At 43.4% G+C, this 22,120-nt stretch overlaps 1 protein-coding gene across 4 annotated transcripts in view; it reads right to left on the minus strand.

Moving 5' to 3' along the window:
* Window positions 1-22,120, minus strand: part of Slc25a26 (solute carrier family 25 member 26) — a 124,816-nt gene that overhangs the window by 79,410 nt on the left and 23,286 nt on the right. For 3 of the 4 annotated variants that reach the window (XM_075983399.1, XM_075983401.1, XM_075983402.1), the window contains 2 exons: window positions 7,771-7,875; window positions 5,959-6,006 (listed from right to left, as the gene is read on the minus strand). The exons of the other annotated variant lie outside the window; for it this stretch is intronic. In XM_075983399.1, the coding sequence (XP_075839514.1) occupies window positions 5,959-6,006; window positions 7,771-7,875 (153 nt within the window). The remainder of the gene's footprint in view (window positions 1-5,958; window positions 6,007-7,770; window positions 7,876-22,120) is intronic. 4 annotated transcript variants of the gene reach the window in all.

Genomic DNA, 22,120 nt, shown 5'->3' on the forward strand with positions numbered 1-22,120 from the left:
TGCACAGGACCTCACAACGCAGACAGTAAAGGACTAAAGTTATTTTTTTCTATATTAATTTTACTGAATTGTTCTGTTTAAAAATATTTACTGAAGAGACTGTGGAAAGTGTAGGCTAAAATCCAAGCTGCAGCACAGTGACGTCAAGATCTTACACTAAAGGATTAACTGAATGATTTATCCTTCTTTCTTCACAGGTCTCTAGTAGTTACTATAATGCAAATGCAATTAAGTGCCTCTTCCTATAAACCTGTGTAATTAAAGGGGAAATTTTATTGTCATTTGTTTAATATTCCCATTAATAAGAATGTCTTAGTACACGTTTACTGAATAAGAAAGCAATGGACAAATTCCAAGGACAAACAGGGATTTTCTTTTCTTTTCCCATGAAGCCAACATTATGGAATTTAAACAGATGTTCTATTTGGTCATAGTTAATAAAATGAATTCTGGAGGATTAAAATGGGGCTCAGTGTGTTTGCACTCGATTATCACTGGAAGACAACTTCGCGTTGAAAGTTTGCAAAGGCTGCTGGCCATTCTGCACTGGACAATCACTGGGCTGGAGATCAGTGAATGCCTACAGCACTCCTTCTCCAACAAAGCCAGACTAACAAAAATCATTTTTCTAAGGGTTAAGAAAATTGAAATCTTGGAAAAGTATGTCCCACTTGGAATTTCAGTGCCTGGCAAGTGTGCAGGTCACAATGCAGCGTATCATTGGGAGAGCCACTGCCTGGCTGTCTCCAGCCCTGATTAGAGCTTGCCTCGCCCTTCAGAGATGAACGTGGTGTCTGGTAGCATGGGAACGAAACAGAACAGATCTTAATGGAAGGAGGAAACCAACACAAACTATTGTGTGCCTGTGTAGGCTCTCTGTGCTAGAGAATCAGCAGGCAAAGAGAGAAAAGGCAAGAGAAATGCAGATTACCTATAAAAAATAAAATTAAAAAAGAAAAAATAACCACTGGAAATAGGATGGAGAAACCAAAGATGAAGCAAAGAGGCAAATCAAAGACATAATGTCAAGACACACACTGCAGCACACAGCTAAGAAGGAACCCTCTGATCAGAGAGTAAAAAGTACAACCAAGAAGCTGGGAAGCAGTGGCCAGCCCTAACAGCGGCGCGTGCTGAAGTTCAGAGGCGGCTGTTTCACATCATCCTCCTAAGAGGACACAGAAGGGCCAGGACTCACTCAGAAAGTCTCTCAGGCTGAAGACGCACCTCAGCCTACAGCCTGCTTGCCAACCAAGTCAAGCCCTGAGAACAACCCTAGCAAAGCAGAAGGCTTTCTTTGATGGGTCACTATGCTGGCTAATACTCTGTCAACAGAGATACAAACTGCACCCGAGAAGAGGGACCTCAACTGAGAAAACGCCTCTGCCCAATTGGTTATGGGCAAACCTGTGCTGCCTTTTCTTGACTGATAGTTGATGTGGGAGAACCCAGCTCACTTTGAATGTGGCCACCCCTAGACAGGTGGTCCCGGTTGTAGAAGAAAGCAGGTTCAGTAAGCCATGGGGAGCGTGCCAGTAGCAGCATTCCTTCATGGGTTCTGCTTCTGTTTCTGCTTGAGTGAGTTCCCTCAATGATGGACGATGTGGAAATGTCAAATAAACCCTTTTCTCCCCATGTTGCTCTTGGTCAGAATTTTTTTAATCATAGCAATAGAAAGCAAACTAAGATGTGTTCTTATTTGAAAATGCAAATTAGCTTTTTATAGTAAATTAGCAACGGAATTTTTAAAAATCACAATTTTTCCTGACCTTGTGTTAATGATTTTAGAACGTTCAAACATTAGGGTAACTCTACTCCACACTATGTTTACAATGATAAAACTCCCCTCTCGCAGATATTTGGATGAAGCATCTTGACCCTAGTCCTGGGCCCCTCTTTCCAACACCTCCTATCATGAACCACAGTTACACATTCAGATGTAGACAACCAAGCGGCTTCAAGCCAGCTTTAATCTGGGTGTCCTGTAGGCTGTCCTAGCATCCATCTTACCTAAGAGTTCAGTAGGACAGAATGCAAAGCTCCCGGCAAAGCAGGGGAAACTGGGGATCGGAAACAGCACTTGGCAACTGCAGGAACTTAGCTGGGGCAGAGCTGTACCCTACATGTAGGTGTCTTCTTACTGTTAAAGGCTTTTTTCTGGCTTTGTCCCTCATACAAGCCTTGAACTAGTCATCCCCCACCTCCAACTTTAAAGACTTGATTATCAATTTAGATCATGTTTCTTGAGTTTCTATTAGGTAAGAGGCATGAAAAAAAAAGAGATTTACATATATCCTCTGGGTTAATTCTCCAAAGAATGGTGATTGATTCAAATAACCCAATAAACAAAAGAATTCTAACACACATATTAATGCATTCAGTCTTACTTAAAATTAAAACATCATTTGCAGCTCCTAGACCACTAGCACCACCAGTAAGCCCGAGGACAGGGGAGCTTCAGAATTCTCAGCAAAAATACAGGCTGGTACTTCCACAAACTCAACTTTCTATTATCTGTCAAAATTATACATTCATATGTCTTGGCATGTAACCTACAAAAATCCCGGCACACGTGTACAAGATGGCACATAAACAGCATTACGCCTTGGGGTGCATCTGTAATGGCAACCAATGAGGGGCTGGCTAAGTAAATAAAGGTTCATTTGTACAATCAAGCACCATGCAATCATAAAGAATAAAATGATCCAATTTGGCTAGCAAATACCATCAGCATGAGATGGAGCCCAAAGGATGAAATGAATGGCCCTAGAAGGCACTCAAGAGACTGTAACAACATGATGAATTGGGGGAAGACTCCAAGAAAGAGCAAACAACAGAACCAGAAAGGAAATTCTAAGGACAACCCATAGACATCCCTAAGGGGGATACTTGTTTCCTGACAGGAATAACAAGAGAGACTGAGTCTGCAAAGCAAGGCCATCTCCTCTGGGGTGAACTATTCAATGACTTCTACATCTCAGTTTGGGGTCTTGAATTTACAGAACAGGCTGCACTCACTATCCATTTGACCTGCTTATAAGATGTGTGTCGGGGGGAGGGGTGTCTTTATCTACCTCCAAACTATTGAGTGGCTACATTCCTGTACAAGAAGCCAGGAGTTACTCATTATTAAGATGCTAATATCTACAACCAAGACGGCACCAACAGCATCATCCCTTCAGATCCGAGCAGCAAAAGCCACAAACTGGAATTTCCTCCTCTAGGACACAAAGTCAGGCTCTGGGGCATCTCCCAAGTCTTCCCCTCCAGTCTTCTAGCAAACATGCAGCTGAGATGAGAGGTTCAATTTATCCTCCTTGCAACACCCCACCTTATCAGTGCTCTCTGAAAGCATCCTTCCTTGGCCTGAGGTCCATCTGGGAAACAGGGAATCCTGGATTCTACTTAGACATGTAACACACACACTCCTTTCCTGTCCTAGTTCAGGCTACCACATCTCCTCACCTCTCTGACTACTTCTAACTGCAAGCCTTCAAGAATCATGGCTCATTTTGTGTCAGTGTGTGCATGTATGTACCCTTGCATGCACATGTATGCAAGTGTGTATGTATATGTGTATGTGTGAGCATGTGCAGGCCAGAGGTCAACACCAGGTGTCTTCTTCAATCACTTTCCCCCTCATTTTTGGAACACAGTCTCTCACCAAACCTGGAATGGTCAGTTCTGCTAGGCTGGTGACCAGTGAACACGAGAGATCTGGCTACCTCTGCTTCTCCAACCCTGGGACTCTAGGCAATTGCCAATACAACCCTCTTTTAATGTCGGTACTGGGGCCCTCACTTTTGTGTAGCAGATACTTTACCAGCTGAACCACCTCCCCAGCTCTAAATCTTATTTTATTATAAATGTGACAAGTGTGGGTATACCTGGATGGGCGCCCTCTGAACTCTCACCAGCCCTTAACTGCATGGTAAAGAAGACTCCCCTGTGTGCTTCCCCAACCAGACAGAGCTATCTGCACAGTACTAAGTAGAATCTGTAGATAAAGGAATCAGCTGAACTTAACTCACTTTTAAGCTCTTTTAAAACAGATTGTTTTTCTCTGCTTTCTTTCCCCACCTAAGTCCCTCTAATTCACACTCAACAGCATGAGGCTAGTTTGTATAAAACCTTCAGGTCAATGGACCTAAAATCATCTTGCCTACACCCACAAACACGACTGTGTTCCCCACCTCCATCTTTCTGCAGTAACCCCAGTGCACCAAGATGCTCAGCCGTATCTAAGTTGGTCAAGTTCATGAGAAAGAAGAAAAGAGAAAAGGTGAGGTAAATAGTCTAATCTGTTGATCTTGTTCAGACTCAGTGCAAAATTCACAGAAACTTAACTAGTTCAGGAGAAGAGGCAAGGTATACAATCTCTACAAAGAACAAACACAACACCGTGTGAGTGCTCACAAAGCCCAGAGAACGCAGATCCTGCTTCTAATGCATGGAGCTGAACTTCAAGCCCCTCTTAAAGGGAGTAGCTTGTGAGGTAAAACTATTTTAAAGAAAAAATTGCACGCTGAACAAATTGCATACATGTCCTGGTGGTTCTCACTAACGTTTCTGTGTGTTTCTTATTGAAACAATCAAATGGGTTCTAGACAGAGATTTTATATTGCTGTCAGGCTAATGCAAGGCTTGGAACTCTTCATGATGCAAACTGTTGTTTACAGCAGACATCCCTTCTGATTTGTCTCACCTGGAGAGGCTGCATATCATTCCGCAGTAATTCCCTCATCCCAGCTGAGGCCGTGGACAGAGCAACACCTCAGCTGAAATCAGCTCTGAAGGAGCCTTGATGAGCACGCACAATGCACAAGACCCCAATCAAACTGCCAGCAAAGCTCTGCCACTCTGAGTAAACAAAGTCATCTCAGTAAGGTCACACAATTCACGAGGATTGCAGCCAAAAAAATTAATTACTAGCACGACATATGTCAAAACAAGTTTCTGAGAGGAGGGAACACAGTTGTGAGCATGTGTTTTATCTCTTTGTATGCAAAACTAGCACTCTCAGGAACAGAAATATATTCATTTATTCAGCCCTTTTCAGAAAAATTTTAAAAAAATGTTGATTACTCTTTCCTCCGCTCTTTCCTGCACGCAGGTGTAAGAGGAGCAAAGAATACAGGGATCGTGAGTCAGAAAGGAAGGGCAGAAGGAGACTCAATTCGCGTGAGCTTTCTCAGACAATAGCAACAAATGCAGAACACTACGAATGATGAACATTCTGTTTTCCAAAAAGGGAGCTGTCAGGCTCCACAACAAGGCACAGTGCAGGTCGTTACCTCCTGGAAACCAAAGGCCTAGGCCACACTGCACACAGCCTGTAAGCCACAGGGAGTTTTCAAAAGATGACCAATATTCTCCTAACTCCCCCATTATTTACATTAAGAAATAGTTTTGCAAGTTAAAATGTTTCAGTCGCAGGACTCCAAGAAGAGGAGGAAACATCAGCCAGTTCTTCCCTCTGTCATGGAAAACTGTGTCCCAGACTAAAACCGTTTCTCACAGCTCACTGTGTAAAAATTCAGTCTCCCCGCTGGAAGCAAAGACTAAAGCATGTTGTCTACAGTCTCTAGTGACGTCATTACTGAGGGCCAAGTACAGCATGTCAGTTAGAAGGCCCAAGATGAAAGCGCTGGACTTCTCTCCACTGCATTTCACACGGGGGAACCAAAAGCTACCTCCCTGTGGTGGGCTTCTTACATAGCCGATCTTGCCGTGTTAGTCCTTACTATTTCAGCTAGCAGACCCTTAGCCAGCTGGACTGATAAGAGACACCAGCTGCCCGGCAAACCATCACGAGTGTTCTTCTACATGGAAGAACCAAGGTGCAGCTAAGCAGTTCCTGAGTGACGGCCTTCTCCTCCTGACTTTTAAGAAGCATAGGGTCACCAATCAAAGCCCACCCCTGCTTTGGGACTTCAGGAGTAGTAGTAACTGGGTTACCTCTCTCAGAACTGTGCTTTTATAGCCTCGGTACAGTCCTTGGATCCCCTGAAACAAACAAAAACCAAGTGATCAGAAAATTGAAGAACATTCTAGAAAGAGACCTGCCTGCTCCAAAATTTGAGTTCTAAGACATTGCTTAGCCATAGTTTTCTGAAGTTAAACATAATAAACTGGTTTAAAGCACAAAAGCCTGCAGTTAGCTCCCCTGAAGTTGACATCTCTAATAATGAAATAATATATATGTATTAAGTAACAGTGTTTATCTTTTGGAAACATTTACATTGTATTCATTTCCAAAAGTCAGTCCATCATTCTTTAATGTAAGATGAGGACTTATTTCAGAAATTGGTCAACAATCTCTCAGAAAGTAGGTATTACAGATAAGCCTAGTGTTATGTGCTTAAGTACACACATAGTCCAGTGAGCAGTCCATAGGACTGACCTCATTCCTACAGCTGGTAACAGACCAGAAAGATGAAGGATTTGGTGGCATACACCTGTCATTCCAGCACTCAGGAGGATGAGGAAGAAGACTGAATACCAGCCAGTGTCACACAGGAAGTCCCCATCTCCAAAACAAAGATAAAGAATAACTTTTTCTTTAAACCTAAACTAAGATTGGCTCACATAATTTTAGGAAAGCAGAAAAAAAAAAAAGAGAGAGAGACACATGATGGCAGAAGCATCCACAGCCACAGCCCAGGCAGCAACAATGAATAACCCCAGCAGTTCAAGGCCAACCTGAGCAACACAGCAAGACTTTGACTCATATATCAAAGCAAACTAGAACAACAGAGGCTTCCGCTAAACTGATCAAGGACAACAGAAACATGCCTAGTGTCAGACATGTGCCCAGGGAGGGCAGCTCTGACCACTGCCAACACTGATCAGAAAGAGAAAGAACATTTACTTACTTAATTGTTCGTTTAAGGGTCTCACGATGCAGCCCTGATTGGCCTGGAACCCACTGTGTAAGCCAGGCTGGCTTCAAAACCTAGGAAGCTCACCTGCCTCAGCCTCCAGAGTGCTGGGATTAAAGGCATGTGCCCCCATGCCAGAGGAGAAATGACAATTTCACGTAACATTATGATGCTGGCAATGATTACCAGCCCACTATTGTATCTTATATTAAATACTTCTTCTCTCCCATGGGCCCTCTAATTCTGTAGCAGTGTTCTGGTGGAGTGTCTTAGTTCCTTCACATGATTAATGTGTCTGACTCTGACAACTGAGACAGATTGCATTCAGAGCATAAGCAGCAGTGGTACTTGCAGCACGAATAATAACCCAGAGACAGATACTGGGGCTCAACCTGAAGATGAGAGCAGCAAAGCAGCCAAGAGAGCTCTCACCTCTATGAAAGAATCTGCAGACCGAAAGACAGCAAGTCCCTGTCTCATCCTGCCTTATATTCCTCTCTAGTGCTGGGATTAAAGGCATGCACCACCACCGCTCGTCCTCTGTGGCTAACTAGTGTGGCTGCTTGGATTAAAGGTGTGCCACCACTGCCTGGCCTGTACGGCGGACTACTGTAGCTGTTTTGCGTTCTGGTCTTCAGGCAAGCTTTATTCATTAAAATACAAAGGAAATATCACTACAAGTACTCAATACATGACTGCTTCAAAATTTAAAAAAAGTGAAAATAAAAATTCAAAAAGAAAGGAAAAGACAATCTCAGCAAAAAAATAGTTATTGTAGTTAGACATTAAGGCCATCCTAAGGTTTCTCAAGGCCCCTGCAAAGAGGTCACAGTGTTCTCACTAAAATCGCCCTCATCAGAGAAAGAGGGGGGTCTAAAAGCAGCCTTACCTCTTCATTTAATATAGCAGAAAAGATCTGCAAGGTTGTTGAAGAAGCGGACACCTGCGCCCTCTGTTTAACCACTTCAGAAGGAACTCGAATCAAGCAGGCAACCTAAAACATACAGATTTAATTATATCTGAAAAGGATGTTGCTGTTGCAAAAACTGACATCTTTTTATATGCAAAACTAATAATGCAAATATCATCTTAAGGTTTAATGTGAGGTGTCAAAAAGACTTTTATTAACCTAAAATTCTTGAACCTTCAAGGACACACAGAGTCACCAGTGGCAAAACCCTCCTCTGAACGAGATCTACTCACCTTGGACACCAAGCTCCACACATACATACACACCACTCAGTGGCTGGAAGAAAATTCCATTCTCATGGATCCCCAACTCAGAGAACAGTATGTCACACTTAAGCAACTTTTCAAGCCTGTTTCACCAAGGAATATATACCTTTGCTTGACTAGAAGTAACACACCAAGAGAGGCGAGACTGTCTGTAAGCTGGCAGCCCTGTCCCTCCCACCTCCCACCAGTCTCCACCAACTCTCAAGCCAGCCTGGCACCTAGGCCTTCCCACCACACAACTGAGGACCAGCAGCAGCATTCCAGCAGACACTGGTCCCAACTAGGCACACTCACACCTAGCTAAGTCAACAAGCAATTCTTAACTTGTCTTCGGTGAAGAGAAGAGGATTCCACACTATAAAGGCTGGTGGCCTACTTTCAGAAATAGAAACTAAAGTGGAAACCAGAAAGTAGGAGAGGGGATGGACAGTCAGTCACGGGGGAGATAAAAGGATTGTTAAACAGTTTGTGTTGAAGCCCCGACACAGCAGTGTCCCAGAGAGATAATGCTTTCTGTAGCTTGGGCTGATGCCCAGTGTTTTACACATGCTTGAGGACACTTAATTCCAGCTTTTAGAATATGAATATATACTTATATGTAAGAGATGGCAAGAAATGCAGATAATCTTTCTACAGAGACACATGTAGCTACACTAGGTGGAACAGATGTATAATGTCAGCCTTCTGGGATGTTGGGAGAGGAGAAGCCAAAGTTCAAGGCATCCCTGGACAACTTAGCAAGATTGGTATCAAAAACTAAAGTAAGAGGGCTGAGGACAAGGGCAGGTGTACAGACATTATCTAGCACATATGAAGCCCTGGGTTCAGTCCCTAGTACCACAAGATAAATTACGTTGCAAATAGAACTGCTCTCATTATGCAGCCCAGGCTGGTCTTCAACCCAGGGTCCTCTTACCTCAGCCTCTGAAATGTTAGGATTACAGGCACACATGTACTAATAGGGCTGGCCAAAGCTTTTTTTTTTTCATTTAAAATATAGTATTTTTATTAATTCTTTAAGAATTTCATGTATGTACATATTATATCTTTGAGAATTTCATACATTTATACAATAAAATATGATTATCTATCCCAACATCATCCCCTCCCAAGCTTGTGTCCTGTCCTCTTTTATTTTTTAAATAACCCAGAAGTCTAGTTAGTGCTGCCTATATGTGTATAAGTATAGAGCTATATCCACTGAATAATTGGACCTAATCAGAGGCCATACTCCTGAAACAATTGACTCTCCTTCCCTCCCTCCCTCCTTCGGCAGCCATCCACTCTCTGAAGCTTCTCAGTGAGCGCAGGGGCTGGTGAGTACGCTCCACTCCAGGCTGGAATGCTGACTTTGTGTAGGTCTTGGGAAGGCAGCCACAGATTCTGTAAGCCTTGTCTAAAAGATACTGTTTGCCCCTTGTCTTCTTAATCTCTGCCTCTTAAAATCTTCCTGCCCCCTCCGGCATGACATTTTCTGAGCCCTGGGAGGGGATGTGGTAGAGATGCCCTACATATAGTGAGCATGCCACAGCATTTTGACCAGCTGGGAGTTTCTTTGTTAACTGCTTCTCTGAACAGAGTTATCTTTGATACTATGCTACACTAATAATGTGGTCTCACGCAGAAAAGAAGGGTTGATCTCCAGCACCTCTCGCCTACCAACACACTTGAGGAGAAAACACACTCCTCTTCTGGGGGAGGACTATCCTTGCACTGTTAGCTCCAACAGTGATGTGGCCACCTCCTTTGTTAGCGAGGCTCAGGACACAGATGTCTAGCAAAAGACAAGACCATTACATCCAACTGAGTGTGTATTCTGTTACCAAGGTAACAGCAAGACAGAAGATAACAACCAGGGAAAAAGTGGTACCATATATGAAGACACAGAGGCTATGGAAGGGTGGTCAGGAGCCCTGGCCAGTTCCAACCATCATGGGACCATCCCTGAACCAAATGACAGGAGCAGAGGGGCTTCAGACGGCTATGGGATACTCCGAGCAACCTCTGACGCATTCCCAACCTCCCTCAGCTCACTCTGTTCCTAACTGCTGCACTTTTCTCTCCTGACTAATGAGTAAACATACATATTTACACAATTGTATGTATACCCGTGTGACTTTCCTTAACTGATCTGAAGCAGAAGTTTTATGCTATCCATTAGATTCTACTGTTTATGTATTGTGTGTGGTATGGCAAGTATGTAGCGTGCGTGCACATGAGAGCAAGCACATGTCACTATGGGGGCCCATGCAGAGGCCAGAGGACAGTGGGATCTTCTCTACTCTTTCACCTGGTTTCTCTCGTAAACTTTTCTCACTGAACCTGAAGTCCACGGACCGAGTCAGGCATCCAGACAGGAATGCTCCCGTCTCAACCAGCCACCAACATTAGAGTGATTGGCACTTACAGCAGTATATGGCTTTTACGTGGATATTAGGGATTTGAACACAGGTCCTCTAGCTTTCACAGGAATTATTCTTGGCCACTAAGCAATCCCTCCAGGCCTCTTCTATAATTTTTCTTTAGTTCCCATTAATATACCTCCTCTGTCACAAAAAGCTCCTTCATTATTCTTACTTCCTAAATAAAACTATGACATTTTGCTCTTACTCCGTGTGTGTGTGAGTTGTGTGTACAGCTACACATGCACTTGTGTGTAGCAGGCTTGCCTGGACTGCCAGTCTACAAATCAAGACATGGAGACTTATTATTAGCTATGAATGCTCATAACTTAATTTACCTTGTTTCTCTCTATCTATGTTTGCCTCTGGGCTTTTTACCTTTCTTTCATTCTGTAGGTCCTATTCCATGTCCGCCTGGCTGGCCGGCCCAGGGTGTCACCCTCTTTTTCTCCCTCCTCCTCTCTTTTCATTCTCTAGGGCCTAGATACCGCCTCCTACTTACTCTCTGCCCTCCAGCCCTGTTATCCCTCTACTGCCTAGCTATTGGCCATTCAGATTTTTATTAAACCAATCAGGTGCCTTAGGCAGGCAAAGCAACCCATATCTACATCATTAAATAAACGCAGCATAAACAAATGTATTACATCCTTACATGGCTAAAGTAATGCTCACAACACCTGGTACCTTCCTCAAATGCTTACCACCTTTATATTTTAAGACAGGGTCTCTCATGGAACCTGAAGCTTGCCAGTTCAGGTAGGCTGGCTAGCTGGCCAGTGAGTGCCAGGAATCTTCCCATCACTGTCTCCCAATAACAGGGTTCTAGGCACATGTAGCTTGTGTCTGGCTGCTACAGGGGTGCTAGGATTTGAACTCATGTTGTGTCTGGCTGCTACAGGGGTGCTAGGATTTGAACTCATGTTGTGTCTGCTGCTACAGGGGTGCTAGGATTTGAACTCATGTTGTGTCTGCTGCTACAGGGGTGCTAGGATTTGAACTCATGTTGTGTCTGCTGCTACAGGGGTGCTAGGATTTGAACTCATGTTGCAGTCACAGCAAGCACTCTTACCCACTAAGCCACCTCCCCAGTCCTACACTATAATTTTTTAAAAAAAATTTCTACTGAGTAATAAGTGCCTTGAGATTGAGAAAAATATATATCAACCTCACTAACCAACAGAAGAAAAAGAAAACTCTATTATAGATAACATTTTTGTATTGTTATATGTCGAAACAAAATTAAACCACCAAAAAGGAAAAAAAAACACCAAAAAGTTATACATTTCCACACAAATACCTTTACTGATATTCCCTTATTTTTCAATTATCTTCATATGAAATACCCATACATATTTTGATTAAAAGACTAGAAAAATACAGTATGATTACAGGTATTTTTTTCTGCTTATCCATATTTTCTAACTTCTTTGCAATCACCATGTATAAGTTCCATGGACCAAAGACTTTATGTGAGGAGAAATAAAAGGAAGGAGCCAAATTAAAATAACCTTGTCGATGCAAGACTAATACGACTTTGACAACAATGTCTGTTTTTAAGTGGGCAATGGTCTACAACAGAGCGGAGCAGACAGCGTCCCAGAGCTCGGAATTACATACAAACCACTTCTCTGGGTAAGAGCGTGAGCTCTCAGAAACCCACTGAAAACCGAGATGCAAAATGAAGTCCACTGACACCGATAGAAGCCTAAAGGCAAGCTCCCAACATCTACAGCTCACCAAAGAGTGAAAGCACATAAATAAATGAAAGAGGAAAGAAAGAAAAGGGCACACTAATGCCTTGAGCTTTCCAATTCAGGAGGTCAACAGTGAAATATGACCCCAATATGGCAAGAAAATAGGAGCTGTCCGCTTCTGAGGTTCAGCATAAATATTTATGGAACTTCATGCTTCATAACCCTTCATGTTCTTAGATTACATTTTTATTTCTTAAAAACACAGAAACAGAAGAAAAACTTGGAAAAGGTTCTCAGATGGAAAACAGTCTCAGCCTTTGCCTGGTACAAAGGCCCCAGCATGGAGTCTGACTTCTGTGGTGTGGCAGTTCAGACCCAAGTCAGTCTCTCTCCTCCTGCTCTCCCCATGCCTTCCGCTTGGTTTTCTGGATTTTCTCCAGTGTGAACGTGAGGGACAGCAGAGCACTGCACAGGAACAAAGCATGCCTGAGTGCTGCAGCTCTGTGACAGGAAATGCAAGTAACCCTGCCCCCAGGTCTCCTCGAACTGCTCTGGGGCACACATGCGGGATGGAGCCAGGACACAGGGATGGTGGCATCTTCATCAGACCTGAGAACACATGGCTTTACATACAGAGAACAAATGGAACTGAGTGTGATGGTTCACACCTGTGCTTCTAAAAAGCAAGTGTAGAAAAGGGATGGGGAGGAGTCAAGACTGAAGACCAGTATAGCCTAAAGGAGAGGAGACAGACAGACAAAGAGAGAGAAATACATGTGCACCCATCTTTTATCATCCTTAAAAAAGAAAACAATGCTGGGCTCATTAGAATTAATACAGAAAAATGAAAAAACTTAGGTTTAAATTTTGGTTAAATACTATGCAGTTACCATGAGTTTTCTTTCTTGGAAATAAACTACTCTCAAAGTGAACTTACTGCTGCAGGGGGCATCCCGACCACTTATTAAATGCAACACAAAACTGAAAAACTATAAGCCATATATGTATGAAAGTGAATTAATTACTGTGATTGTTAGCATCACAGTAAGAAACCGAATGAGGACTGGTGGGTGAGATGGCTCAACGAGCAAAGGGGCTTGCTGCCGAGCCTGGTGTCCCGAGTGTCACCACACCATGGACGAGAGAACTGAACCTCTAAGTTGTCTTCTGACCTCCACATGCACACCATGGCATGTGTGAGTATGCATGCTCACACACATATACACACGCAAGGGCATGTGTGAGTATGCATGCTCACACACATATACATACACCCGAGGGCATGTGTGAGTATGCATGCTCACACACATATACACACGCAAGGGCATGTGTGAGTATGCATGCTCACACACATATACATACACCCGAGGGCATGTGTGAGTATGCCTGCTCACATGCATGTACTCATACGGGCATGTGTGAGTATGCCTGCTCACACGCATGTACACACACATATACACACGAGATGTTGGGCGATGATGGCTCTTCCTTGCCACAGCCAGGTTCCACACTGTCAGCATACCGCCTGCCTGAGTTTCACAGTTTCCCTCTGCCCTCTCACTGGGCACACATATTTGAAGTTCCACACAGTCATCATCTTCATTAAAAGTTTGCCATGCTTACAAGCACTCAAGGGACTCAGCGAATTTTAAATTAGTAAGCTCATATTTTAAATGGCAACTCTATAATACATTCAACAAAAACCTAAAAATATGTCGAATAGAGCAAACCAGAGACTGATTATATCTGAAGAAAAATCAGTGTTGGGCTTTATAGAACAAACTCAGGGCAGATGCTACAAAGAGCATCAGGGAAACAGTGTAACAATAAAGACTTTTGAAAAGCAGTTTACTTGCATTTTATGTTACTTTCTTTTTCTATCTCCCTAAATTCTCTTTAGAAAGCAGACTTCAATTAACAGCTAACATATTTTTCTATGCCACCATTTAAAATTAAGAAAACCTCTATAACTTTGCAGTTCATTTATGCATCAAGCCTGCCATCTTCTGGTTACATATGGAAACACCACTGGTGAACAAGCAATATGGAAATCCTACCTATATCTCTTATATTGAGACAGTTTCCAAACCTTTCTTCCTTAAGTGGTTCCCCTCACTTACAAAACCACCCTATAAGCACCACAAGAAAAAAAAATTAAATCTCTTCAGGTACTGGGCTCTCTTGAGAGAACCAACACTGCCCCTAGTAGACTGCAGATTAGGTGAACAGTCTTTTCAACAGAAATCATTGTACTGACCTGCAGGCCCTGGTAGTACACATTTAAGAATCGTTATCCAAGGCAAAGACCTCCCTCTTCTATGCTCTCCACCACAGCAGTGAGGCATGACTCAAAGAGGATTGGAAGCCCCAAGCATGAATCTGTAGATTACTCTTAACAAAGAAACCAGCGGATGGGACACACTATAATACTAACTGTCATTTCTATAACACACCATCACACAATGATAAATGTACTTTAGGAAGGGACCTCCTCAGCTAAAGTGTATACACCAGGCAGCATGCTTTCTGTAGCACACAGTATCACCTGCATTCCCTGGCTTGTGGCTCCTCCTTCCACCATTGTCAGTTTGGAAATCAGGTCTCCTGGGTCCAGCTGCTTCCCTTCCCCCTTGGTGTAGGATGCCTGGGATTATGTTGAGTCCACCTGATGATCTAGGAAATCCTAGCTCTCAATATCCCTAATCCTATCTGCCCAGTCTCTTTTGCAAAGTAACATTCTCAGGTTTCATGAATCAGGAGTGGGGGCATGATGCTCTCTAAAATAGAAACAGTAAGTTCTAGAACACTGCATTCTTATTTTAAGAAACAAAATTATCTGCATTTTTTGCCTCAACTTTTTAAATTTTTATTTAATATGCATGTACATATTTACATCATTCCTCTCCTCCTGCCACTCCCCAACTCTATCTCAAATTCAGGGCTTCTTTGTTTTAGATGTTTGCTGGTTTGTTTCTGTGTGTGTGCGCGCGCGCGCGTGTGCACGCACTTACATGTGCACATGTGTGTTGAGAACTAACCTATTAGGAAGCCCATCCCTGAAAAACACTAATTCTCCCTCTCTCCAGTCATTAGTTGCCTGTTGTTCTCTGCCTAGAAGTAGAAATCCATGAAATTTTTGCCCATCCATGTCCCCATGTTAGCATGTTAACTGGTTTAGGCAGTCATACTACTAAGATTTTTGGTGTGGGAGGTCCTTCTGTCTATGTGTTGCTTTTACTGGTTAATGAATAAAGAAACTGGCTTGGCCTGATAGAGTAGAAAAGAGCTAAGTGGGGAAAACTAAACGGAATACTGGGAGAAAGGAGGCGGAGTCAGAGAGAAGCTATGTAGACCCGCCCAGAGCCAAATGGAACTTTACCCCATAAGCCACTGCCACGTGGCAATACAAAAAAAAAAGGGTTAAATTAATATGTAAGAGTTAGCCAATAAGAAGCTAGAGCTAATGGGCCAAACAGTGATTTAATTAATACAGTTTCTGTATGATTATTTTGGGGTTAAGTGTGGGCCCATATTTCATATAAAATAATTTACAGGCAGACTCATTGGCCACTAGGCAGGTGCAATCCTGCCAAACAAGCAAGTCAGCCAACTAACAAAGCCAGGATGTATTGCTCCTTCTCCTTTGTTAAAAAATGCAGATCGCCTAGGGACAGGTGTTTTCCAAAGGTGTTTCCCTAGCCCCCCCCTCCCCCAGAAAGAGAATATTAATGAGTATCCACCTTGGTTTACCTGGGGGATAAAAGGTGTTTTGTATAATAAACGCCGATAGTTCTTCAGGATGGAGAAAGCCTGAGATGCCCTTCCGTTATGGCTGTGTGAACTGTGTCTCGTTATTTTCTCGAGCCTCCGTACCAGTCCGGTTAAGGAAAATAGTTTTCTATGTTGGGGCCTACAGGCACTGCCAGGTAAGCGGCCAGGAACAAACAAGCGACCTCCTTCCTACAGATTTCATGGGTGGAGCTTCCTGTCATGTCTAGAAGACACAACTTCACTGCAGACTTTATGGTCCTCTAGCTCTTACGATCTTTCCATCCCATCCTCCACTATGTTCTCCTGGACGTAATGGCTGTGCTGTGGATTATCAACTGGGGCTGGGCATTCCAGTCTGTTGTCCTTTACATTTTGACCAGTTGTCTGTTTCTGAAATGGTCTCTGCTTAGAAAAAAGAAGCAGCTGCAGCAGCCTCCTTGATGAGGGGCTGGAGCTACACCACCCGTGGGTCTGAGGATAAGAAGTCAGAGTGCAGACAGGAATTACACAGGTCAGAGAGTGGCAGTAGTAAGTTCTCTTCTAAGATCTACAACCTCACCAGCCTTGGGCAGTTGTGTTTCCAGAACCAGGCTTGGGTTTCCACCTGTTGACTGGGCCTCAAGCTCAATTAGACAGTTGTTGGCTATAGCCACCATTAGGAATAGCTTGTCACGCTGGTCACTGTTGCAGTTCACATGCATCACAGCTGTGCAGGACTATTGATCACTTTCTTCCCTTGGTAGCCGGGATGTCACCTTCTGGTACTATGGGTAAGGTCCAGCCCCATTCCTCTAAGTCTTGTGTCCGAAGTGCATGGTGTCTTTAGCAACTGTCTTACCTTCAACTTCTGGGAGGCAAACAAGGGCAACAGCAATAGCCTACATTGTTGGGGAGTTGTTTGGCCTCTCCTAACCAACAATGCAAAAGAAGGTTTCTCATAAACTGGTAATGGAATTTTTGTTACACAGGCTATGGCTCTTGTAGGGAATATTGTCCTCCAAACAGCATAACTGCACTTAAACTACACACACACACACACACACACATACACAACGTATAATTTTAGGTAAATACAGATTAATAAGATTCCCTATGGTCTTTTCAAAGATGCTTGGTGTTATTCTTTCCCTCCTTCCTAGGGTTCCTAGGTCATTTTTATTGGAGAACATTTCTACAGGACTGGTGGACAGGGGGTGAGGCGCTGTCTTGACCTCTTATACTGTTTATTTTTAAGGAAACCTGGGCATGTGGATGTCTTTGGTTCTATGTGTGATATGGACACACAGATCAGACCCCACCTCTAGCTGTGGGTCTGGGCTTGGTATGGGAATTGGGCAAGGTGCAGGTGGGCTAGAGTTAGGCAGACTCACCAGGCTGAGCCCAAGACAGGCTGTGCAGGCTGTGCTGTCCCTGTTGGTTGGATATGGCACACGCAGGATACGGTCAGATGGACACCTGATCTGATGCTTACTACCCAAGTCCTGTACTTTCTCATCTCCACTTCTGTCATTTTTATATATAACATAAAACAGCAAATCTCGAAGAGGTGCTCCTGGCAATACACAGAAACACTGCCTCGTTAATCAGCCTCCACAGTGTTTTATTGTCCACACACAGCTAAGAAATCTTCAGCAAGTCACTCAACTTTTTAAAGTTTAGTTTCTCTGTATTCTTGTATCAAAACTGTAAAAATGTGTCACAGAGCAATTTATGTGGCCTGGGTCCAGAAACGACATTTATTGTACTCTGCGAGATGCAAGGCTGAGCGCTGTGTAAAACTGCTGCCGTGCTGCATCCCTGAAGAACAGGGAGTGAGGCAGCATGCAAGCCTGTCTGTCCAGGTGGACACAGTGCAGGAGTGGGAGTGCGTGCATGGCACACACAAGAAGGAGGTGTGAGTGTGTGGGAAAGTCACAGCTCTGACTCCCACCTATAATCTGAATATAGATGATCCACATCGCAAGTCCCCAAAATAGTCCCTGGCCATTCAGTAAATGAATCCAACCATTTATTCTATACGCTCTTCAGAAATAGGACTACCAGTTTTCATTCTGCTTCGTAGCACCTGTCATGGTACCAGCTATATGGAGATACTGGAAATCACACAGCCACAGACCAAGGCACACTAGTGACCAAGGCATTTAGTTCATTATCTTTCCTAGAACTATATTCTAACCAATGAGAAGGGTAGCAGATGCCAAGTTTTGGTAGACATTAGGGAGAAAAGTTAGCTGCAGAAGCTAGTATTGTCTTAAAAATGAGTTTGTCTCTGACAAAACTTGGGCTCACACAAAAGTACCTAAACCTAACTTCCTTTAATGCTGCTGTCCTTAGAGAGAAGGACTCAATTTTCCTATGCACAGGACAATGGCAATGACTAACCACATTACACTCTCACAGTTCCAAACAGTTCCTTCAATTTCATCATAATGTATGAACATCATGTTGTTACTATAAAGTTCAACTTAATTGTCTTCCATAAACTGATACTGTTCCAAAGCCCTAAGTTAAATTAACACAGCTTCCCTTCCTTCTTGTATTCTAACAGCATAATCAACAAAAGATGCTGTCAGGCCACAAATCAGTGCCATCCAAACTAAACCTGCACACGGTATTAGGAAAGGGAGAATTGACAAGATGCAAAACCTGCAAGGGTCAGAAGGGACATGGGCAAGAAGCCTCCATCAGATCCCTCACGGTCCTCAGCATTCATGCCCCATAAGTGAATAACCACAGGTTACATCGCTCCGTGTAGGTGATGCCAAATCAGGGTGACTGAGCCCTGACTGTCCCCTACCTCCTCTTCTTGCTGGACATGAGGTGCCTCAGACAGCTAAAAAGATTGGGGTAGTGTGGACTGCATGGAATTACTAAGCTCTGTTGGAGAATTATCCAGCAGGTACTCAACACACATCAGTCAACAAACACACTACTGTTTAGAAGCTCTTCTGTAAAACACCCCTTTCTCTGCTGATTCCTCGTTAGCCTCTCTGGAGTTCACTGTCTTTCTCCGTAGCAGCCCCTCTGGCCCTAGCGACCTCTGGTTTACCATGCTCTCTTTACCCAATGATCTGGAAGGCACAGCTATGATCACCATTGTCACTCCCTGTGCAGATGGCAAAGAATGAAAGGCAAGTGCCTTACCAGACCTGGCAGACTCTCTCGCCTGCCGTCCCTCCTCACCTAGATGGCCCCGTCACACCACATTCCAACCATCAGGAACTTGCAAGTTCATGGCAAGAGCTCTCCAAGACTTTCTTGTTTCTACTCAACAAACTATCACACTGTGTAATACAAGGCAATAAACTTATACTACATTCCTATTAAATGAGATTTTAGCTGCTCTTGCCACAAAAACAAACAAAAACAGTAACTATGTAAGGCAACAGAAATGTTAACTTATTTTACTACAGTGACCATTTTACCATCTTTGTGTACCCCATAATATCAATGTATGTATCTTAAAAATGTACAATAAAATCTACTTTATAAGGAAGTCAGGAACAGGGGAGATGGTTCAGTGGATAAAGCGCTTCCCGTGCAAGTGTGAGGACTGGAGTTCAGATCCCCAGAACCCACATAAAATCTAAGTAAGCATAGTGGCTGCCAATAATCTCAACATTCAGGAATCAGACAGGGGATCCCCGGGGCAAGCTGGCTAGCTGAACTAGTTGAATTGGTGAGCTCTGTGCTCAGCAAGAAACCTTCCCTTGATGAATAATGTGGAAGGCTATAGAGAGAGCACCTGATGTCAACTTCAGGCCTCCACACGCACGCATGCACGCATGCACGCACACACACACACACACACACTAGGGCTCACATGTGTGCCCTCAAACATGCATACACATATATACGCATGTTAAGTCCATCAGGCTCAACAACGAAGCATTCTGTGAGACACTTTCTAAATCAACATCCATCACTCATTTCAACCCAGACAAAACCAACTACACCTTCCTTCCCTCGGGCTCACTCTGCATGGACTGCCTTCTTAAAACACATGGACACGTGAGGGTACTGTGTGTCTCCTGACCATTTTCTGTCCCTCTACTTCACCCTAGACATGGGAGACGCAGATCATAATGTTAGGCACGAATAGCAAAGGTGGGGAAAACTTAAGCTGACCGCAACAACAGTCAGTAAGTAAACAAACAGTCTAAAAAAAGATGGGCCCTTTCATAAGCTATAAAATATAACAGAGTTGGGCTACTTTTACTGAACAACTTTTTATATAATTCTATGGATTAGAGTTGCTAAAAGTTGGGTAGTAGTAGCGTAGTACTCAATAATCCCAGCACTTGGGAGGCAGGGCAGGTGAATCTCTGAGTTTGAGGCCAGCCTGGTTTATAAGCGAGTTCCAGGACAGTCAAGGCTACACAGAGAAACCCTGTCTCAAAACAAAACAACAGACAGAGTTTCTCTGTAACTTTGGAGCCTGTCCTGGAACTAGCTCTTATAGACCAGGCTGGCCTCAAACTCACAGAGATCAACCTGCCTCTGCCTCCCGAGTGCTGGGATTAAAGGCATGTGCCACCAACACTCGGCCAAACCAACAATTAAAAAAAAAAAAAAGAGGGGCTGGAGAGATGGTGCAGTGGTTAAGAGCACTTGCTGTTCATGCAGAAGGCAGTTTCAATTCCCTGTACCCATGTGGTGGTTTACACCCATCCGTAACACCAGTTCCAGGGAATCCACTATCTTCTGGCCCCTGGAACATTGCATGAATGTGGTACACAGTCATACATGCACATAAAACACCCACACACAAAATAATAATATTGAATTAAATTTTACTTCATATGCACTGCATGGAGAACGGGTTCCCAGGAGCACAGAAAGCAGGGAAAGGTGTCCTTGAGCACAGGCATGTGCTCATATTCATCAAAGAAAAGGCATGTGTTCGATTTCAGAGAGGTCAGGCAGATAGCAGTTCTGTTTTAGCTTCTAATTGCATAAATCTGCAGGCTAAGCTCACATTTCTACCTATTCATGTTCAACTGTAAGCAGCTCCCCGCACAGCATCATGGTGAGTTCCTTCTGAACCAATCATTACACTGCCTGGGGCCCAGGAGAAGAGATTCTACTGCTCACTCAGCTATGCCCGATGACTCATCACACAGCTGAGCAACGAGTCAGAAAAATACTACAGCTGCAGGAAGGTTTCGTGCTGCACGCCTAGAATCCAGCACTCAGCCTGGGCTATACAGTGAGACTTGAACTCAAGAATGTTTAACTATAAAAGATGGTTCACATATATTTATGACTATTTCAACATTTATCATGAATAATTCAAAATGTAAAATTCTTTTCAAAAGTTTCTAACTTGGAGCTGGAAAGATGTCTCAGTGGTTAAGAGTACGTGCTGCTTTTGCAGAGGACCAGGTTCTGCTCTCAATATCCCTTTGGTGGCTTACAGCCTCTCTAAGTACAGTCCCAGACCATCCAACACCCACTTCTGAGACCTGGATGTAGATATGCACATACATACACGCAGGCAAACACTCTTACACATGAAGTAAAATTTTTTAAAAATTTCAAAAAATATTAAGTTTTTAACTTTTCTCCTATTCCCTTGCTCAATGTTTCTTCTTATTGTTTTATTTTTCTATTTATTTGTTTACTTTTTTGAGTCAAGGTCTCCTTTCATAACCCTGGCTGGCCTCCAGTTCACAGAGAGCCACCTCCCTCTGCCTCCCAAGTGCTGAGAAAAAAGGTATGTGCCGTGACAGTGAGTGATTCTAAAAGGTCATAATGAACATCAAATATTCATTTTATTTTTATTTATGTGCTCACACATATGCGTGCACTCAGATTCCCTCAAAGGCCGGAAGAGGGAATCAGGTTCCCTGGAGCTGGAGTACAGATGGTGGTGAGCAGCCTAATATGGATGCTGGGAATTAAATACAAGTCCTCTAGAGAACAGTACGTATGCATAACTGCTAAACATCTCATACTCATGCATGATATACAGGACAAACAGAACAGCTTACATCCATCCCCACTAGGGAAAACACAGCAAAGACCAGCATGTGCTCTAAACTTTGTGTCTGAGAAACATACTTCAAGTCCTCAGCGCACTTAGCCAAGCAGATCACTTAGTGGAAGCCTAACTCCACTCTATCCATGAGAGTCT

The sequence above is a fragment of the Microtus pennsylvanicus genome, chromosome 8 (assembly GCF_037038515.1).
Source record: "Microtus pennsylvanicus isolate mMicPen1 chromosome 8, mMicPen1.hap1, whole genome shotgun sequence".
Lineage (NCBI taxonomy): Eukaryota > Metazoa > Chordata > Mammalia > Rodentia > Cricetidae > Microtus > Microtus pennsylvanicus.